Source organism: Tachysurus vachellii, chromosome 2, assembly GCF_030014155.1.
Source record: "Tachysurus vachellii isolate PV-2020 chromosome 2, HZAU_Pvac_v1, whole genome shotgun sequence".
Lineage (NCBI taxonomy): Eukaryota > Metazoa > Chordata > Actinopteri > Siluriformes > Bagridae > Tachysurus > Tachysurus vachellii.
The window spans coordinates 40317804-40333460 of NC_083461.1; the positions used below are offsets into that span (position 1 = coordinate 40317804).

At 42.9% G+C, this 15657-nt stretch overlaps 1 protein-coding gene across 1 annotated transcript in view; it reads left to right on the forward strand.

The window, feature by feature from the left end:
* Positions 1-7101: 7101 nt before the first annotated feature.
* pcdh7a (protocadherin 7a) overlaps positions 7102-15657 on the forward strand; it is a 32849-nt gene continuing 24293 nt past the window's right edge. The window contains exons 1-2 of the mRNA XM_060864740.1: positions 7102-10061; positions 12330-12986. Of these exons, the coding sequence (XP_060720723.1) occupies positions 7476-10061; positions 12330-12986 (3243 nt within the window). The 5' untranslated portion in view covers positions 7102-7475. The remainder of the gene's footprint in view (positions 10062-12329; positions 12987-15657) is intronic.

Here is a 15657-nt window from a genome sequence, read left to right on the forward strand (position 1 = left end):
TTCATAATCTTTACTGACATTGTTAAACTGTAATTAACTTCAGTTTAATGCTAGCCTGCTAGCTAATATAAGCTAACCTGACAGGATTTCTGAACTGATGTTACACTTGATTGTTGAGGATCCTCTTCATGTTACAGTGATTAGCTAGCTAGCTAAGATGCAGCTGTATGTAGATTATGTGTCAGCGGCGCGGGGATAAAAAGGACCGAAATGCAGGATAGCATTAAAAAAAAAACAGGACAGGAACACAGACTAATACGACTAAGACTTGATACGTGTGTTATGTCATGTGACCTTCATGTGTGCAGACAACAATGTGACTGATTCCAGCCAGTGAAAGCTGATGGCATCATTATATCTCTAACTGTGTTATTAATGATATTCATCTGTGAACTGCTACAACAGTTAAATGTTATTCAGCCTCAATCCACCAATGTGAGGTGTGTTAGTTACACACAGTTATACACAGTTACACACAGTTACACAGTCACACACTTACACAATCTCAAACACAGTTACACACACTTACACAATCTTAAACACAGTTACACACACACATTTACACACACTTACACAAAGTTACACACAGTTACACACATTGTTACACAGTTACACACACTTACACAGTCTTAAACACAGTTACACACACACATTTACACACACTTACACAAAGTTACACACAGTTACACACATTGGTACACAGTTACGCAATCTTAAACACAATTACACACACACATACAAAATCTTAAAGACAGTTACACACACACACATTTACACACACTTACACATATTGATACACAGTTACACACACGTACACAAAGTTACACACACGTACACAATCTTAAACACAGTTATACACACACACTTACACGAAGTTATACTCACAGTTACACACACATTTACACACAGATACACACAGTTATACACACTTACACACAGTTACACAATCCCAAACACAGTTATACAGTTACACAGTCACACACACACACTTATACAATCTCAAACATAGTTATACACACTTACACAGTCTTAAACACAGTTACACACACATTTGCACACACTTACACAAATTTACACACACTTACACATATTGATACACAGTTACACACACTTACACAAAGTTACACATGTACACAATCTTAAACACAGTTATACACACACACTTACACACAGTTACACACAGTTATACACACTTACACAATCCCAAACACAGTTACACACAGTTACACACACACACACTCACTCACAATCTTAAACACACTTACACACCGTTACACATACACACATGTACACACAGTTACACACACAAACACAGTTACACACACTTGCACACAATTACATACTGTACAGTTAAACACACACACAGTTATACACACTTACACAGTTACACAAACTTACACAGTTACACAAATTGATACCCAGTTACACACACTCACACAAAGTTACACACACACACAATCTTAAACACAGTTACACACACACATTTACACACACTTACACAAAGTTACACACAGTTACACACATTGGTACACATTTACACACACTTACACAAAGTTACACACAGTTACACACATTGGTACACAGTTACGCAATCTTAAACACAATTACACACACACACATACAAAATCTTAAACACAGTTACACACACACATTTGCACACTTACACAAATTTACACACACTTACACATATTGATACACAGTTACACACACTTACACAAAGTTACACATGTACACAATCTTAAACACAGTTATACACACACTTACACGCAGTTACACACAGTTATACACACTTACACAAAGTTACACACACAGTTACACACAGTTACACACAGTTACACACACACACACACTCACTCACAATCTTAAACACACTTACACACCGTTACACATACACACATGTACACACAGTTACACACACACACACACACACACAGTTACACACACTTGCACACACCTACATACAGTTAAACACACACATACACACACAGTTATACACACTTACACAGTTACACAAAGTTACACAAACTTAAACAGTTACACAAATTGATTCCCAGTTACACACACTCACACAAAGTTACACACACACACACACAATCTTGAACACATTTACACACACATTTACACACACTTACACAAAGTTGCAAACAATTACACAAAGTTACACACACTTAAACACAGTTATACACACATATACACAGTTATACACACTTACACACACAGTTACACACAGTTACACACTTATACACATGTGCACACAGTTACACAAAGTTATACATCATTACACAGTTACACACAGTTACACACATTTGCACACACATACAGTTAAACACACACACACAGTTATACACACTTACACAGTTACGCACACTTACACACAGTGACACACACTTACACACAGTGACACACACTTACACACAGTTACACAATCTTAAACACAATTACACACACACCCACACTTACACAATCTTAAACAAAGTTACACACATTTAAACACATACACAGTTACACACATTGATACACAGTGACACACTTACACACAGTCTGAAAGAGTGACACCCCACCCCCCAACCATACTCTCTCTCTCTTTATACCCCTCTCTCTTTCTCTGTCGCTCTCTCCGTCTCTACTTTTCTGTAACTGTCTATCTCTCTTCTGCATCTTTCTTTCTATTAACATTTCTTTCTGTTCTCACTGTCTCTCCTCCTTATCCTGTTTCTCTCTCTCAAATTCCATCTCTCTATAGCTGTATGTCCTCTGTCTCTTTTACTGCTCTTCTTCATCTGCTTCATCTATCTCTCACTCTCTCTCTCTCTCTCTCTCTCTCTCTCTCTCTATGTGCTCTGGCTCAGTTTGTGTCTGAATTTGTGTGCATCGTTGTGGGTGGAGTAAAGTGCTAAAAGTGGGAGGTGTTAAAATAAGTGACCAGCCAATCAGAACTCATATTAATTTTAATTACACCCACAATGCAGAATCTGCTTCCTGTTAGCGCCGAGATAAACAACATCCAACACCAATTAAATCCTCAGATTACAAATTCACACAGTCACGCTATTATCCTTAGAAAGAGCAGGCGAAGTTAACCATAATTGCTAACAATTTCAGAACTGCATTCAGCCTGGCCACACACACACACACACACACACACACACACACACTCACACACACAACACAATACAACACACAACACACCGGCTATTTTAACTGCTGCTTCAGTTCTTCCTGCACAGCATGGTCATTATTTTACCATTTTAACAGTCACTATTCACTCCCTACACTTTATTTCACACACACACACACACACACACACACACACACACACACACACACACACACACACACACACACACACACACACACACAATGTGACAATACCAGCTCACAGATGGAGTGTAATGGACTTTAAAGTACCCAGCCAGCTCACAATCAAATCCCAACCTTCCAATGTGGAGCACTCAGCTTTTTACGCATAGTTTAGCATTAGCCGTGAGTTTAGCATGAGTGCGCAGAGCCGAGGTCGGCTGTTTCCGTCTCATTAACGCTGCAGAAGTTCATCAGGGAAGACTGAGAGCAGGGACTGCAAAATCTGTGGGAATTTCAAGAGAAGGACAAACAACTGTTAAACTAGTCCAAGAATAATATTAAAAGACAGTTTATTTTATAGTTGCTATTTATTTTGTTAATATTTGTTAATAAATTTGTCTCTAATCTATGGTCATCTTTAAAGTTATTAAGATAGAACTTTGGGCCTAAAAGCAGCGCGTTTTAAGCCCCAACGAGACACCTGGGTGAAAGATCACCTGCGAGTGACGTAGTTCCGTTTGGGAGGAGTTTAGCGCTGACGTATGTGGCTTGAACAACCACATTCATTTACACCTGTCCAGTTTCATCTGAAACGCGTCCCAGACCACCTCCTGAAGGGGTTTGTACCATCGGATTTATATCCGTCTCTGAAACGTTTCTGAGGGCATTTAGACCTGGTCTTTTTACCATCGGGTAGATATCTGATCACAGAAAACGCATGAAGTGACCAGGTGTAAAAACCCCCTTTATAAAGCAACTTGATTCAGATTTCATGTGACCTGATTAGGAAATTCTGGAGGTGGGTCCTCTGTATGATGCTCTGATTTCATTGGCTAGCTCAAAGGAGGTGGCGATAAGCTCAGCTAAAAGGGTTTAGTGCAGAATAATGAGTGTGAACACTTTGTTTAATTAAAGCTTATAATATTTATAATAAAAAGCTTGGCGTCTTCTCATTCAGACCTCATCAGAATAATTTAAAATCTTGTTGTTGTTACGTCTTGTTATTTATCAGCAATCCTTTTTCTTCAGTCTGTATTTTTCTTTCTTTCTTTCTTTCTTTCTTTCTTTCTTTCTTTCTTTCTTTCTTTCTTTCTTTCTTTCTTTCTTTCTTTTTAATGGGGTGAATTGGACTGCCTAGGCATGACTGAATAAATGTGTAGGCAGGAAAAAGAAGGAAATATTTCAGTCATGATCTTTGAGACGTCACCATAGACGGTTTGTCCAAAAATAAACAAAACGAGATCTATAACAGAAGCACCATCTTGACACATCTTCCATCTCTGCTTCATGTCTTTTTGTCTGTGTGTTGAAGCTAAACGATGTGCGACACTGAGATGAGTGTGATGACTCTGCACAAAGCTAAACCTGGACCTTACCATTTCTTTGTGAGCGAGTAATTAGCTTAAAAAATAGCATGTCATCTCCCAAGACTGTCGATGTCTCTGCTGACGAGGTGAACTGGTGCTCAGAGGGACACGGTGAGGGTTCTCACAGTCAGGGGGTTACATCAGTAAAAACCCTTAACTGTGGGGTTTGTGCTTCTGGAATGTTGCTGATTATGTGAATCAAAATGATGATGCCTGCGACTCGGTGTGATGACGTAGTAAAGGGACGGGGAACACGCTAACTGGCTGATTGGAAGGGTGTGTGTGTGTGTGTGTGTGTGTGTGGGGGGGGGGGGGGGTGCGTGTTTGAATGAGTGATATGACATCAAACACACAGAGAGAGAGAGAGAGAGAGAGAGAGAGAGAGAGAGTAGTAAAGCAGTGCAGGACGCAGAGCGACGCCGGTGGAATGTGTAACGAGCGCCGGCTGCGGCAAGCATGAAGATCCGCTGCTCCTCCTCCTCATCCAGGCTCTCTCTCTCTCTCTCTCTCTCTCTCTCTCTCTCTCTCTCTCTCTCTCTCGTTATACCGCGGCATTCCTTACGGATGTGTGTGGTGAGATTCCTCAAAGCCCATCGATTCTGAGCCGTTGCTGTTTTAGTGCCAGATTTTAGATGCCGCGTAAATCTCTCTCTCTCTCTCTCTCTCTCTCTCTCTCTCTCTCTCGTCTCTTTCTCTCTCCTCTCTCTCCTCTTTCTCTCTCTGTCTCTCTCCTCCCCCCCACGCGTTAACCCACTTTCTTAGGCGGTGTCTAAAAATCTAAAATCTTTTAATACTAAAACAGCAAAATTTGTTATTGCGATTCTTAAAATTATCTAAGTACAGATTCATATTTAAAGTGATAAACTGAACGGATGCGGAAGTATCGAGTCTCTCTCTTTCTCTCTCTCTCTCTCAAACACAAACACACACACACACACACACACTATTTTTTCCATTGTTCAGCACTCTGCCGGTGCTGCATTGCGCTCGCGCGGCTGTACAGGGACCGGAGAGAGATATAAATATGTGTGTGTGTGTGTGTGTGTGTGTGTGTGTGTGTGTGTCGGTGTCGGTGTCGGTATGTGTGTGTGCGTTGGGGATGTGCCGTGCCGCATTCAAATAGTTTGCCTATCTTTTTCTAAGACTGTATAATAATAATAATAATAATAATAATAATAATAATAATAATAATAATAATAATCATTATATTATTGTTATGATTATGATGATTATGATGATGACTATACAGTCAGGACAGTGCTGCTGCAGGGATGGAGTCCCAGGTGGGGTTGAGAGGTGTGAAAATGCCCTGATGTGACCCACTGATATAAAGCTGTTCTGCTTTGTTGCTCATTTACACGCCTATGAATTTTTTCAAGATTAATTCAAAAGAACTTTCTTCAACAACAGGAATGTACAGAACTGGACCCTGAAGGAGCTCTAATGAATATCTAAAGCTTTAAAGCTCGATGAAGGTCCTACATGAAGGTCCTACACACCTGCTCAGGTAGATGCAGGCTGTAGGACGTAAACGTGGTCCAGTACGTTGTTCTCAGCTCAGGGATCAGGAACATCATAAAGTACAGCGGTGTGTTACAGTAACTATACTTATATATATATATATATACTGTATATATCAACACTATATATATATGTGTGTGTGTGTGTGTGTGTGTGTGTGTGTGTAGTTATTTATGTGCTCTCTCTCTCTCTCTCTCTCTCTCTCTCTCTCTCTCTCTCTCTCTCTCTCTCTGCCTGTCTTTCTTTCCTGGCTTCCCATTCACCGATCAAGTTACGTAGTGTGTATGTGTGTGTGTGTGTGTGTGTGTGTGTGTGTCAGGGAGAGAGAAAGAGAGAGTCTCTGCAGCATCATTCGAGATTCTCTCTCGCGCGTGCAGTGCGGTAGAACGTGCAGGTGATGGGAGGAGGAGGAGGAGGAGGAAGAGGAGGGAGGTGCGTGGTCCGAGCATGAGGGACTTGGACTTCAGGGGGCAAAAGACGCATAGAACACGAGGAACAGTTCCCGCAACACACTTCCTCCACTCTCGCGCGAGCTCCCCAACCGGACTGCCGATTACTTTTTTTCATTAATCTGTCCGGTCGGTGCGCGCGAGGCTGCCGTTTGTTCCTAAAGCTCAGGACTCCATAAGCGGTCCATAACTTTTATTTATTTAAAGGGATTGTAGAAACGCGGGCGGTTGGCACGCAGGCAGCAGACTGCAGAGGAGACTGAGGTAAGAGGAGGAACCGGGAACAGGAGACTTTACTGAGGAGAAAAGAGAGAAAAGGGCAAAATAAAGCAGAGGAGACTCCAGTTTATTCCCGAGCGAGGACAAAGACGCCGTTGTAAGGAAGAGAGAGAGAGAGAGCGATATATATATAGATAGATAGACAGATAGAGGGAGGGAGAGAAGCGTCCCGAGTTGAAGTCACGGATCTCTCTCTCTCTCTCTCTCTCTCTCTCTCTCTCTTTTGTGTTCTACTGCATTGCAGTTTAAACCCGGTGCAAAGCGAAAGAGAGCAGCTCGCGCGCCGTGCAGCATCTAAATGAACCGGAGAGAAAAAACCGGTACCGAGTGGATCATCTTTTTATTACAGATTGGATCTTCACTAACGAGGATGTGTTTTTGTCTTAATGCGTTCATCTCGCACGTGCAGACGTGACTGGAGCAACTAAGGAAGTGCAAGATCATCTAAAAAAGAGAAACACACACACACACAAGCAGGGACTAAAAATTATTACTGGAACTGGAGCACGAGGAAACTGCAGAGAGATAAAGAAAGAAAGAAGGAAAGAGAAAGAGAGCCATGGGGAGCTTGAGCGTTGGCGCAGTGAACACGCAGCTCGGCTGCTACCTCGTGCTCGTGCTGCAGATGCTGACTCAGGTCGATTCAGCGCTGCGTTACCGGGTCGCTGAAGAAGGTCCGGCGGATGTGCGCATCGGCAACGTGGCCAACGACCTCCGGCTCGTGACGTCCAACATTGGTACAGGCGAAGTGACTTTTGCACTGGAATCCGGTGCAGAATACTTCAAGATAGATAACGTGACAGGTGAGCTGACCACCAGCGCCCGGCGTATAGACCGTGAGAAGTTACCTCAGTGTGCCATGATATTTGACGAGAACGAGTGTTTCTTGGACTTTGAAGTTTCAGTGATTGGGCCACTCCAAAGCTGGGTGGATCTTTTTGAAGGCCGTGTCGTTGTCACCGACATCAACGATAACACACCGTCGTTCCCATCTCCCATGCTAACTTTGTCTGTGGAGGAAAACAGACCGATTGGAACACTTTATCTTCTGCCCACAGCTACGGACCGTGACTTCGGACGCAACGGTATCGACCGCTATGAGCTTGTGCACCAGGATGTTGTTTCCGGGTCACGCAGACCCAATCCCAGCATGGCTACAGGAACCGAAAGGAATGGCGGCGGTGAGAGGAGGCGTGTTCAAGAATCTGGGCCTACACAAAATGGGCGGAGCAACAGTGTGTTTGAGCTGCAAGTTGCTGATACACCTGATGGACAGAAACAGCCACAGTTGATTGTAAAAGGACCGCTGGATCGAGAGGCACGTGATTCCTATGAGCTAATTCTCCGAGTACGAGATGGTGGAAATCCACCACGTTCTTCTCAAGCACTGCTCCGTATCTCTATTACCGACGTCAATGACAACAATCCACGATTTGAAAGGGCTGTTTATGAAGCCGAAATGGCTGAAAACACACCTCCAGGAACTCCTGTGCTTCAGGTCCGAGCTTCAGATCGTGATGTTGGCGTAAACGGACAGGTGGAATATGTTTTTGGTGCCGCAACAGAATCTGTACGCCGGCTACTTCGCCTTGATGAGGCCTCAGGTTGGCTCAGTGTGTTGCACCGTATTGACCGGGAGGAAGTTTCCCAACTTCGTTTTACAGTAACCGCAAAAGATAGAGGCCAACCACCTCGCACGGACCGTGCCACAGTCATACTCAACGTACGAGACGAAAATGACAATGTTCCTGTTATTGATATCCGCAAAATCGGACGCATCCTTGTAAGAGACGGAGCTGCTATGGTGCCTGAGAACGTTCTAGTGGACACTCCTGTAGCATTGGTCCAAGTTTCTGATCGTGATCAAGGGGAGAATGGTGCTGTGACCTGCACAGTGGTGGGAGACGTCCCGTTTACGCTAAAACCTGCAGGAGAAAATGCGTTAGCTCCTCCTCCAGCTGTTGACGATGCCTTCGAACGAAACAAAAAGAAGTTTTTCCTGCACACCTCGGCACTTTTGGACTATGAAACCACTAGGGATTATTCAGTCACGATTGTTGCGGTGGATTCAGGAAGTCCAAGTTTGTCTGTTAACAGCACTTTGATGGTGCGAGTAGTGGATATAAATGATCACGCTCCGACATTCGCTCAAAATCTTGTGGAAGTTCATTTTGCTGAAAACAACACACCTGGGGAGCGAGTGGTCACTGTGGTGGCATCCGATGCCGACAGCGGCAAAAATGCAGAAATTGCATATTCCCTGGACCTGTCTGTGAACGGTACTTTTTACATAGACACTGATAACGGAGATATACGTGCGAGTGGAGTGTTAGATCGAGAACAACGTGACAGATACGAGTTTCGTGTAATCGCCCGAGACAAGGGCACGCCGTCTTTACAAGGTTCTACAACCGTGGTTGTCCAGATAACGGATAGGAATGACAACGCTCCAAAGTTCGTCCAGGACGTCTTCATGTTCTATGTCAAAGAGAACTTGCTTTCCAACAGCCCCGTTGGCATGTTGACTGTTACTGACGCAGACGGTGGAGAGAATGCGGAGTTGAGCTTGTTCGTAGAGGAAGACGATGACGAAGAAGAAAATGAAACAGGAAGTAGGAAGCAGGAAACCGTAACCAAGACGTTCTCTATTGAGAATAACACCGGAACCATCTTTTCTGCATTGTCGTTTGACCGTGAGCGCAGAAGCACGTATAAATTTCGTGTTCGGGCCATAGACGGAGGTGACCCGCCCCGGTCCGCGACTGCGACGGTCTCTCTCTATGTAACAGATGAAAACGACAATGCTCCATACATCCTTGCGCCATCAAATGACTCATACACTCTCCTAACCCCCTCGAGCGGCGCCCGAACTGTCGTGAGAACCGTGACAGCCTCGGACAGCGATGCCGGGTCGAACGCAGACCTCCGCTATGCTCTGATTGGTGGAAACCCCTTCCATCTGTTTGAGATCGGCACAAGCAGCGGCGTCATCACGCTAACCGAGCCGCTGGAGAGACGACACCGAGGACTCCACCGCCTGGTGGTACGAGTGAACGACAGTGGAGTTCCCTCACTGTGTGCCACTGCGCTCGTTCACGTCTTTGTTAATGAGAGTCTCACCAACGCCACCCTGGTGGAAGCTCAGGTAAAAAACACAACACAACTACACACACATGGTTTTCATTAGATCTGTAGATGATCAGTGATTAGTCACAACCCTGTAGTGATGCTTCTTGATCTCTTAAGGGTTGGGTTGTGGTTTATCCATCACTGCATGTTGAATAACTCTACACTTAAGTACTGCTTGGGCAGGATGGGCATGATTGGACAGACATGCTTCATGAACAGACATCTGTAGTCTGTATGGTACATGTGGTAGGCGCTAAGCTAACCTAACCTAAAGCCTTGAGAAGTGTCTGTTTCGGTTAAGACGGCACTCTGTAAGAATAGCGGGCGCTTCATGGAATAAGCACAAAACCTCTTTTCCCCAGAATATAATGCAATCTTTACTCACATCTCAGCTGGAGTTTCATTTCAACGGGTTATTTCATAGGAAGTAAAAATAAAAACATGGTGTAATCTTACCAGGTTTATAATCTTTTCCAGATCCATATGAAAAACTAATCCTGTCTGAATACGGCTGTAAACTGTAATGTGCTGAAAGTTGACTGTGAGGAATGTTATATTTTTGGCAGGACAATCAGTGTCACAGTACCTCAGTGTGATTATTAGGCAGGACACTGAGTCGGTGTGTTGTGCTAGAAGTGTGTTGTTCTTGTGCTCCCCTTGCTTCTATCCTAGAAGGCTTTGTCCTCACAGTTTATGTTTGAATACCAGTGTGGCATCTGTCCACATGTGCATTCCAGAGTGTCAGTGTGTTGTCTGTACTCGTCTGAATGCCTCGTCTAGACACTTGAAAAGAAATGTGTGCGTGTTTTGGTGGTGGTTGTGGGTGGGTGGGTGGGTGGGTGTTATGGGGGGCACTGAGGCTTTTCAGGGGTGTGTTGATGTAGAATGTGTGTATGAATGTATATATGTACACACATTAATATATACACTTTTATATGATTTATTATTTATTGGAGCTCAGGATGAGAGTTGAACAAAGGTCAAACACACAGAAAACACACGTTTAGGAGCTCTAAGATACAGTATGCCTGATTCCTCCTGAGTAAAAGCAACTAAACCTGTCCTCAGCTGATTGTGTACACTGGTGTTAATGTGTACACTGTGTAACTGTGTTAGTTAAATAACAGAGTGTGGAATAATAGTCCTAAACATTTGTGTGCGTTTGGAACAATGAACGCTTCACACGCAGGATTACGGCACTGTTTCACACTAAATAACAGACAATAGGAGTCGATGATGAACTCGTGCTGAATCTGAATCAAGTACGGACACATTCACCGGAGTACGTGTGTGTGTGTGTGTGTGTGTGTGTGTTTGTGTGTGTGGGATGGAACACAGGGATGCATTGTAGTCTGTGACAGGAAGCTATTGAATGATCTGGTACATCATTAGTGGCGCACGACGTCACGGCATGTTACGCTGTAAAAATAAAAGTAACTAACTAACAGAGTCATAAACTTATGATACAATTATATTAGAGTGTTCACCAGTTTCTCTCTCTCTCAGTCTATCTATATATTCTTTCTTTCTTTCTTTCTTTCTTTCTTTCTTTCTTTCTTTCTTTCTTTCTTTTCTTTGAAAAGCACAAAATGTAAATGACACAAAAAGTTTCTCTCTCATTATTCACCTGTTCACCTGTCTCTCTCTCGCCCTGTCTGTCTCTCTCTCACCCTGTCTGTCTCTCTCCCACCCTGTCTGTCTCTCCCACCCTGTCTGTCTCTCTCTCGTCCTGTCTGTCTCTCTCCCACCCTGTCTGTCTCTCTCTCACCCTGTCTGTCTCTCTCCCACCCTGTCTGTTTCTCCCACCCTGTCTGTCTCTCTCTCGTCCTGTCTGTCTCTCTCTCGCACTGTCTGTCTCTCTCTCGCCCTGTCTGTCTCTCTCTCACCCTGTCTGTCTCTCTCTCGCCCTGTCTGTCTCTCTCTCGCCCTGTCTGTCTCTCCCTCGCCCTGTCTGTCTCTCTCTCACCCTGTCTGTCTCTCTCTCACCCTGTCTGTCTCTCTCTCATCCTGTCTGTCTCTCTCTCACCCTGTCTGTCTCTCTCTCACCCGGTCTGTCTCTCTCTCACCCTGTCTGTCTCTCTCCCACCCTGTCTGTCTCTCTCCCATCCTGTCTGTCTCTCTCCCACTCTGTCTCTCTCTCACCCTGTCTGTCTCTTTCACCCTATCTGTCTTTCTACCACCCATCTGTCTTCCACCCTGTCTGTCTCTTTCACCCTGTCTGTCTCCCACCATTTGTCTCTCACCCTGTCTCTCTCCCACCCTGTCTGTCTCTCTCTCACTTCAGGTGGCACGCAGTTTGGGTGTCCCCCTGTCCCTGGACATTGCAGGAGACCCTGATAATGACAGGATTCTGGGTAAGCAGCGTCTCAGCGTGGCGATCGGCGTGCTGTCTGGTGCAGCTGCTGTGGTTCTCATCATCCTGTTAGTTCTAACGGCGCGTCAGTGTGGAGCGCTCGGGAAGAACGGCTATGAGGCCGGAAAGAAAGAACCTGAGGAGGACTTCTTCACGCCCCGCCCACCATCACAACCACCACCCGAGAAAAAAAAGCGCCGCGATACAGACAAACGTGATGTCCGGTCCAAATCTGAGCGCTCGCTCTATGCTGGGATCGTCACGGTGAACAGCTGCAGACGCACCGATGAAGAAGAAGAGGAGGAAGAGGAAGTAGAGGAGGAGCAGGAAGTGAGTCAACGCATTGGGACTAGGCGTCACCGCTCCAGTCCTGACTTGGCACGTCATTACAAATCAAGCTCTCCGTTACCTGCTGTCCATCTGCAGCCCAACTCGCCACCAGTGGAGGGGAAGAAGCACCAGGCAGTGCAGGATCTTCCTCCCACCAACACCTTCACAGGAAATGGGAACGGGAACGCTGATGCCATGTCACTTAGCTCCGACCACTGCTCTGACTACAGCTGCCACAACACCAAGTACAGCAAACAGGTGAGGTTTCACCACTCATTTCCATAGCAAAACACCAGGGTTTATGAACGTGTTGTATTTACACCTGATGAAGAGCTGAGTCTACACTTCTGTCTGTCTTTCTTTCTTTCTCTTTCTCTCTCTCTCTCTCTCTCTCTCTCTCTCTCTCTCCCTCTCTCTCTCTCTCTCTCTCTCACACACACACACCCCTTCGTCACTCTATGTCCTGCAGGAAAAGCTCCTCTTGTTGCTTTGTGTAATTATTTATTTTTAAGCAGCTGTTGTGTTGATGGATGGTGTTGATGGATCTGCTGAATCCTGTCTTCACGACTCATCTTCTTGTTTCCTTTAGGCGAATTTTGTCTCATTTGCAGTGCTAGTTTTTAGACAGAGCTTTTTTTACTGTGCTTCAGATTATTCACTGTTTGGAGGTTTTGTGGAACAGCTGCAGTCGATGATGAATATTCACTACAGTCAGGAATGTCTTGACTGAATTTTGGTAACTGTTGAGGAACGCAGTCTGAGCTCATGGGTTCAGTCAGGAGAGAGACTCTGAGGAAGCAGTTGATCAGGTCAGGGATCTCAGGTCAGACTGTGATGTTTGTGCTCATCAGGTGAACAGCATTATGGGATTGTTCTCTCCTGACAGAGAGTTCCTCACAGAACTGTCAGCTCACACAGACACACAGTTATACATATTCTCATTTCTGAATGAATCAGTATTACAATTATAAAAGATCATTTAAAACATACTACAGTGTACAGCATTGTTCTAAAGTATAATGCTCTTTACTACACTATTCACACTTTACTATGTTACATTGCACTATACTACACTTCACTATATTACAATCACTATATTATGCTAAACTGTGTTACTTTGCACTAAGCTACACCACACAATATAACAGTATATTACACTACAAAACACTATACGACTGTACACTATACCATACTACATTAATCACTACACTACACTATAATATATTACTCACTAGACTATACTGCATTACTCCATACAACACTGTACTATGGTGTATGACAGAACATTAGGCTACACTACACTACACACTATACTGTCCTCTATTGCACTACATATCACACCATACTATACTATACTATACTATACTATACTATACTATATTATACTATACTACATATCACACCATACTATACTGTACTGTACTGTACTATACTATACTACTAATACACTATACTACTAATACTCTATGCTGTACTATACTACTGCATTATACTATACTATACTATACTATACTACATATCACACCAAACTATACTGTACTATACTATACTATACTATACTATACTATACTATACTGCATATCACACCATACTGTACTGTACTATACTATACTATACTACTGCATTATACTATACTATACTATACTATACTATACTATACTATACTACATATCACACCATACTATACTGTACTATACTATACTACACTATACTATGCTACTAATACACTACACTACTAATACTCTATGCTGTACTATACTACTGCATTATACTATACTATACTATACTGCATATCACACCATACTATACTGTACTGTACTATACTATACTATACTATACTACTAATACACTATACTACTAATACTCTATGCTGTACTATACTACTCTGCACTATACTATACTATACTACATATCACACCATACTACATTATACTATACTATACCATACTATACTATACTATACTATACTATACTATACTATACTGCTAATACACTATACTACTAATGCTGTACTATACTACTCTGCACTGTACTATACTATACTATACTATACTATACTATACTGCTAATACACTATACTACTAATGCTGTACTATACTACTCTGCACTGTACTATACTATACTATACTATACTATACTATACTGCTAATACACTATACTACTAATGCTGTACTATACTACTCTGCACTGTACTATACTATACTACTAATACACTGTACTATACAAATATCACACCACACTATACTACACTATACTATACTACTAATACACTATACTATACTATAGTGATGTGACATACAGCTAAGTACGGTGACCCATACTCACAATTTGTTCTCTGCATTTAACCCATCCAAAGTGCACACACACAGCAGTGAACACACAAACACCATGAACACACACCCGGAGCGGATACTATACTATACTATACTATACTACACTATACTATACTATACTGTCCTATACTACACCATATTTCAAACTATACTGTACTACATTACTCTATACAACACTACACTACACCATACTACATCGTACATGACTATACTATACTACAGATTATTACACTATATTATCTACACGATACATCAGATCCTTTATATCAGCTCCTGTGTTCATTTTATAAAAGCCAACATACAAGGAGTATGAAAGTTTTATTATAGCAGCGTGAATATATTAGATTACGTATATTAAATTAAAGTGAGTATTTGATTACAGTAGAGTAAAATGTAACCACGGCAACAGTGAATGTCAGCGTCTTTCATACATTTACTTTAGGAGCTGTTATCAGGTCTAAATGTATATACAGTATATCATATATCCTGATTACTGAGATCATCACAGAGCTTTGTCCTTACCTTTAAAACACTGATCTGCTTCATCACTGAAACAGGAATTCTTCCTTATATTCTTCAATTATTTAAATGGACGC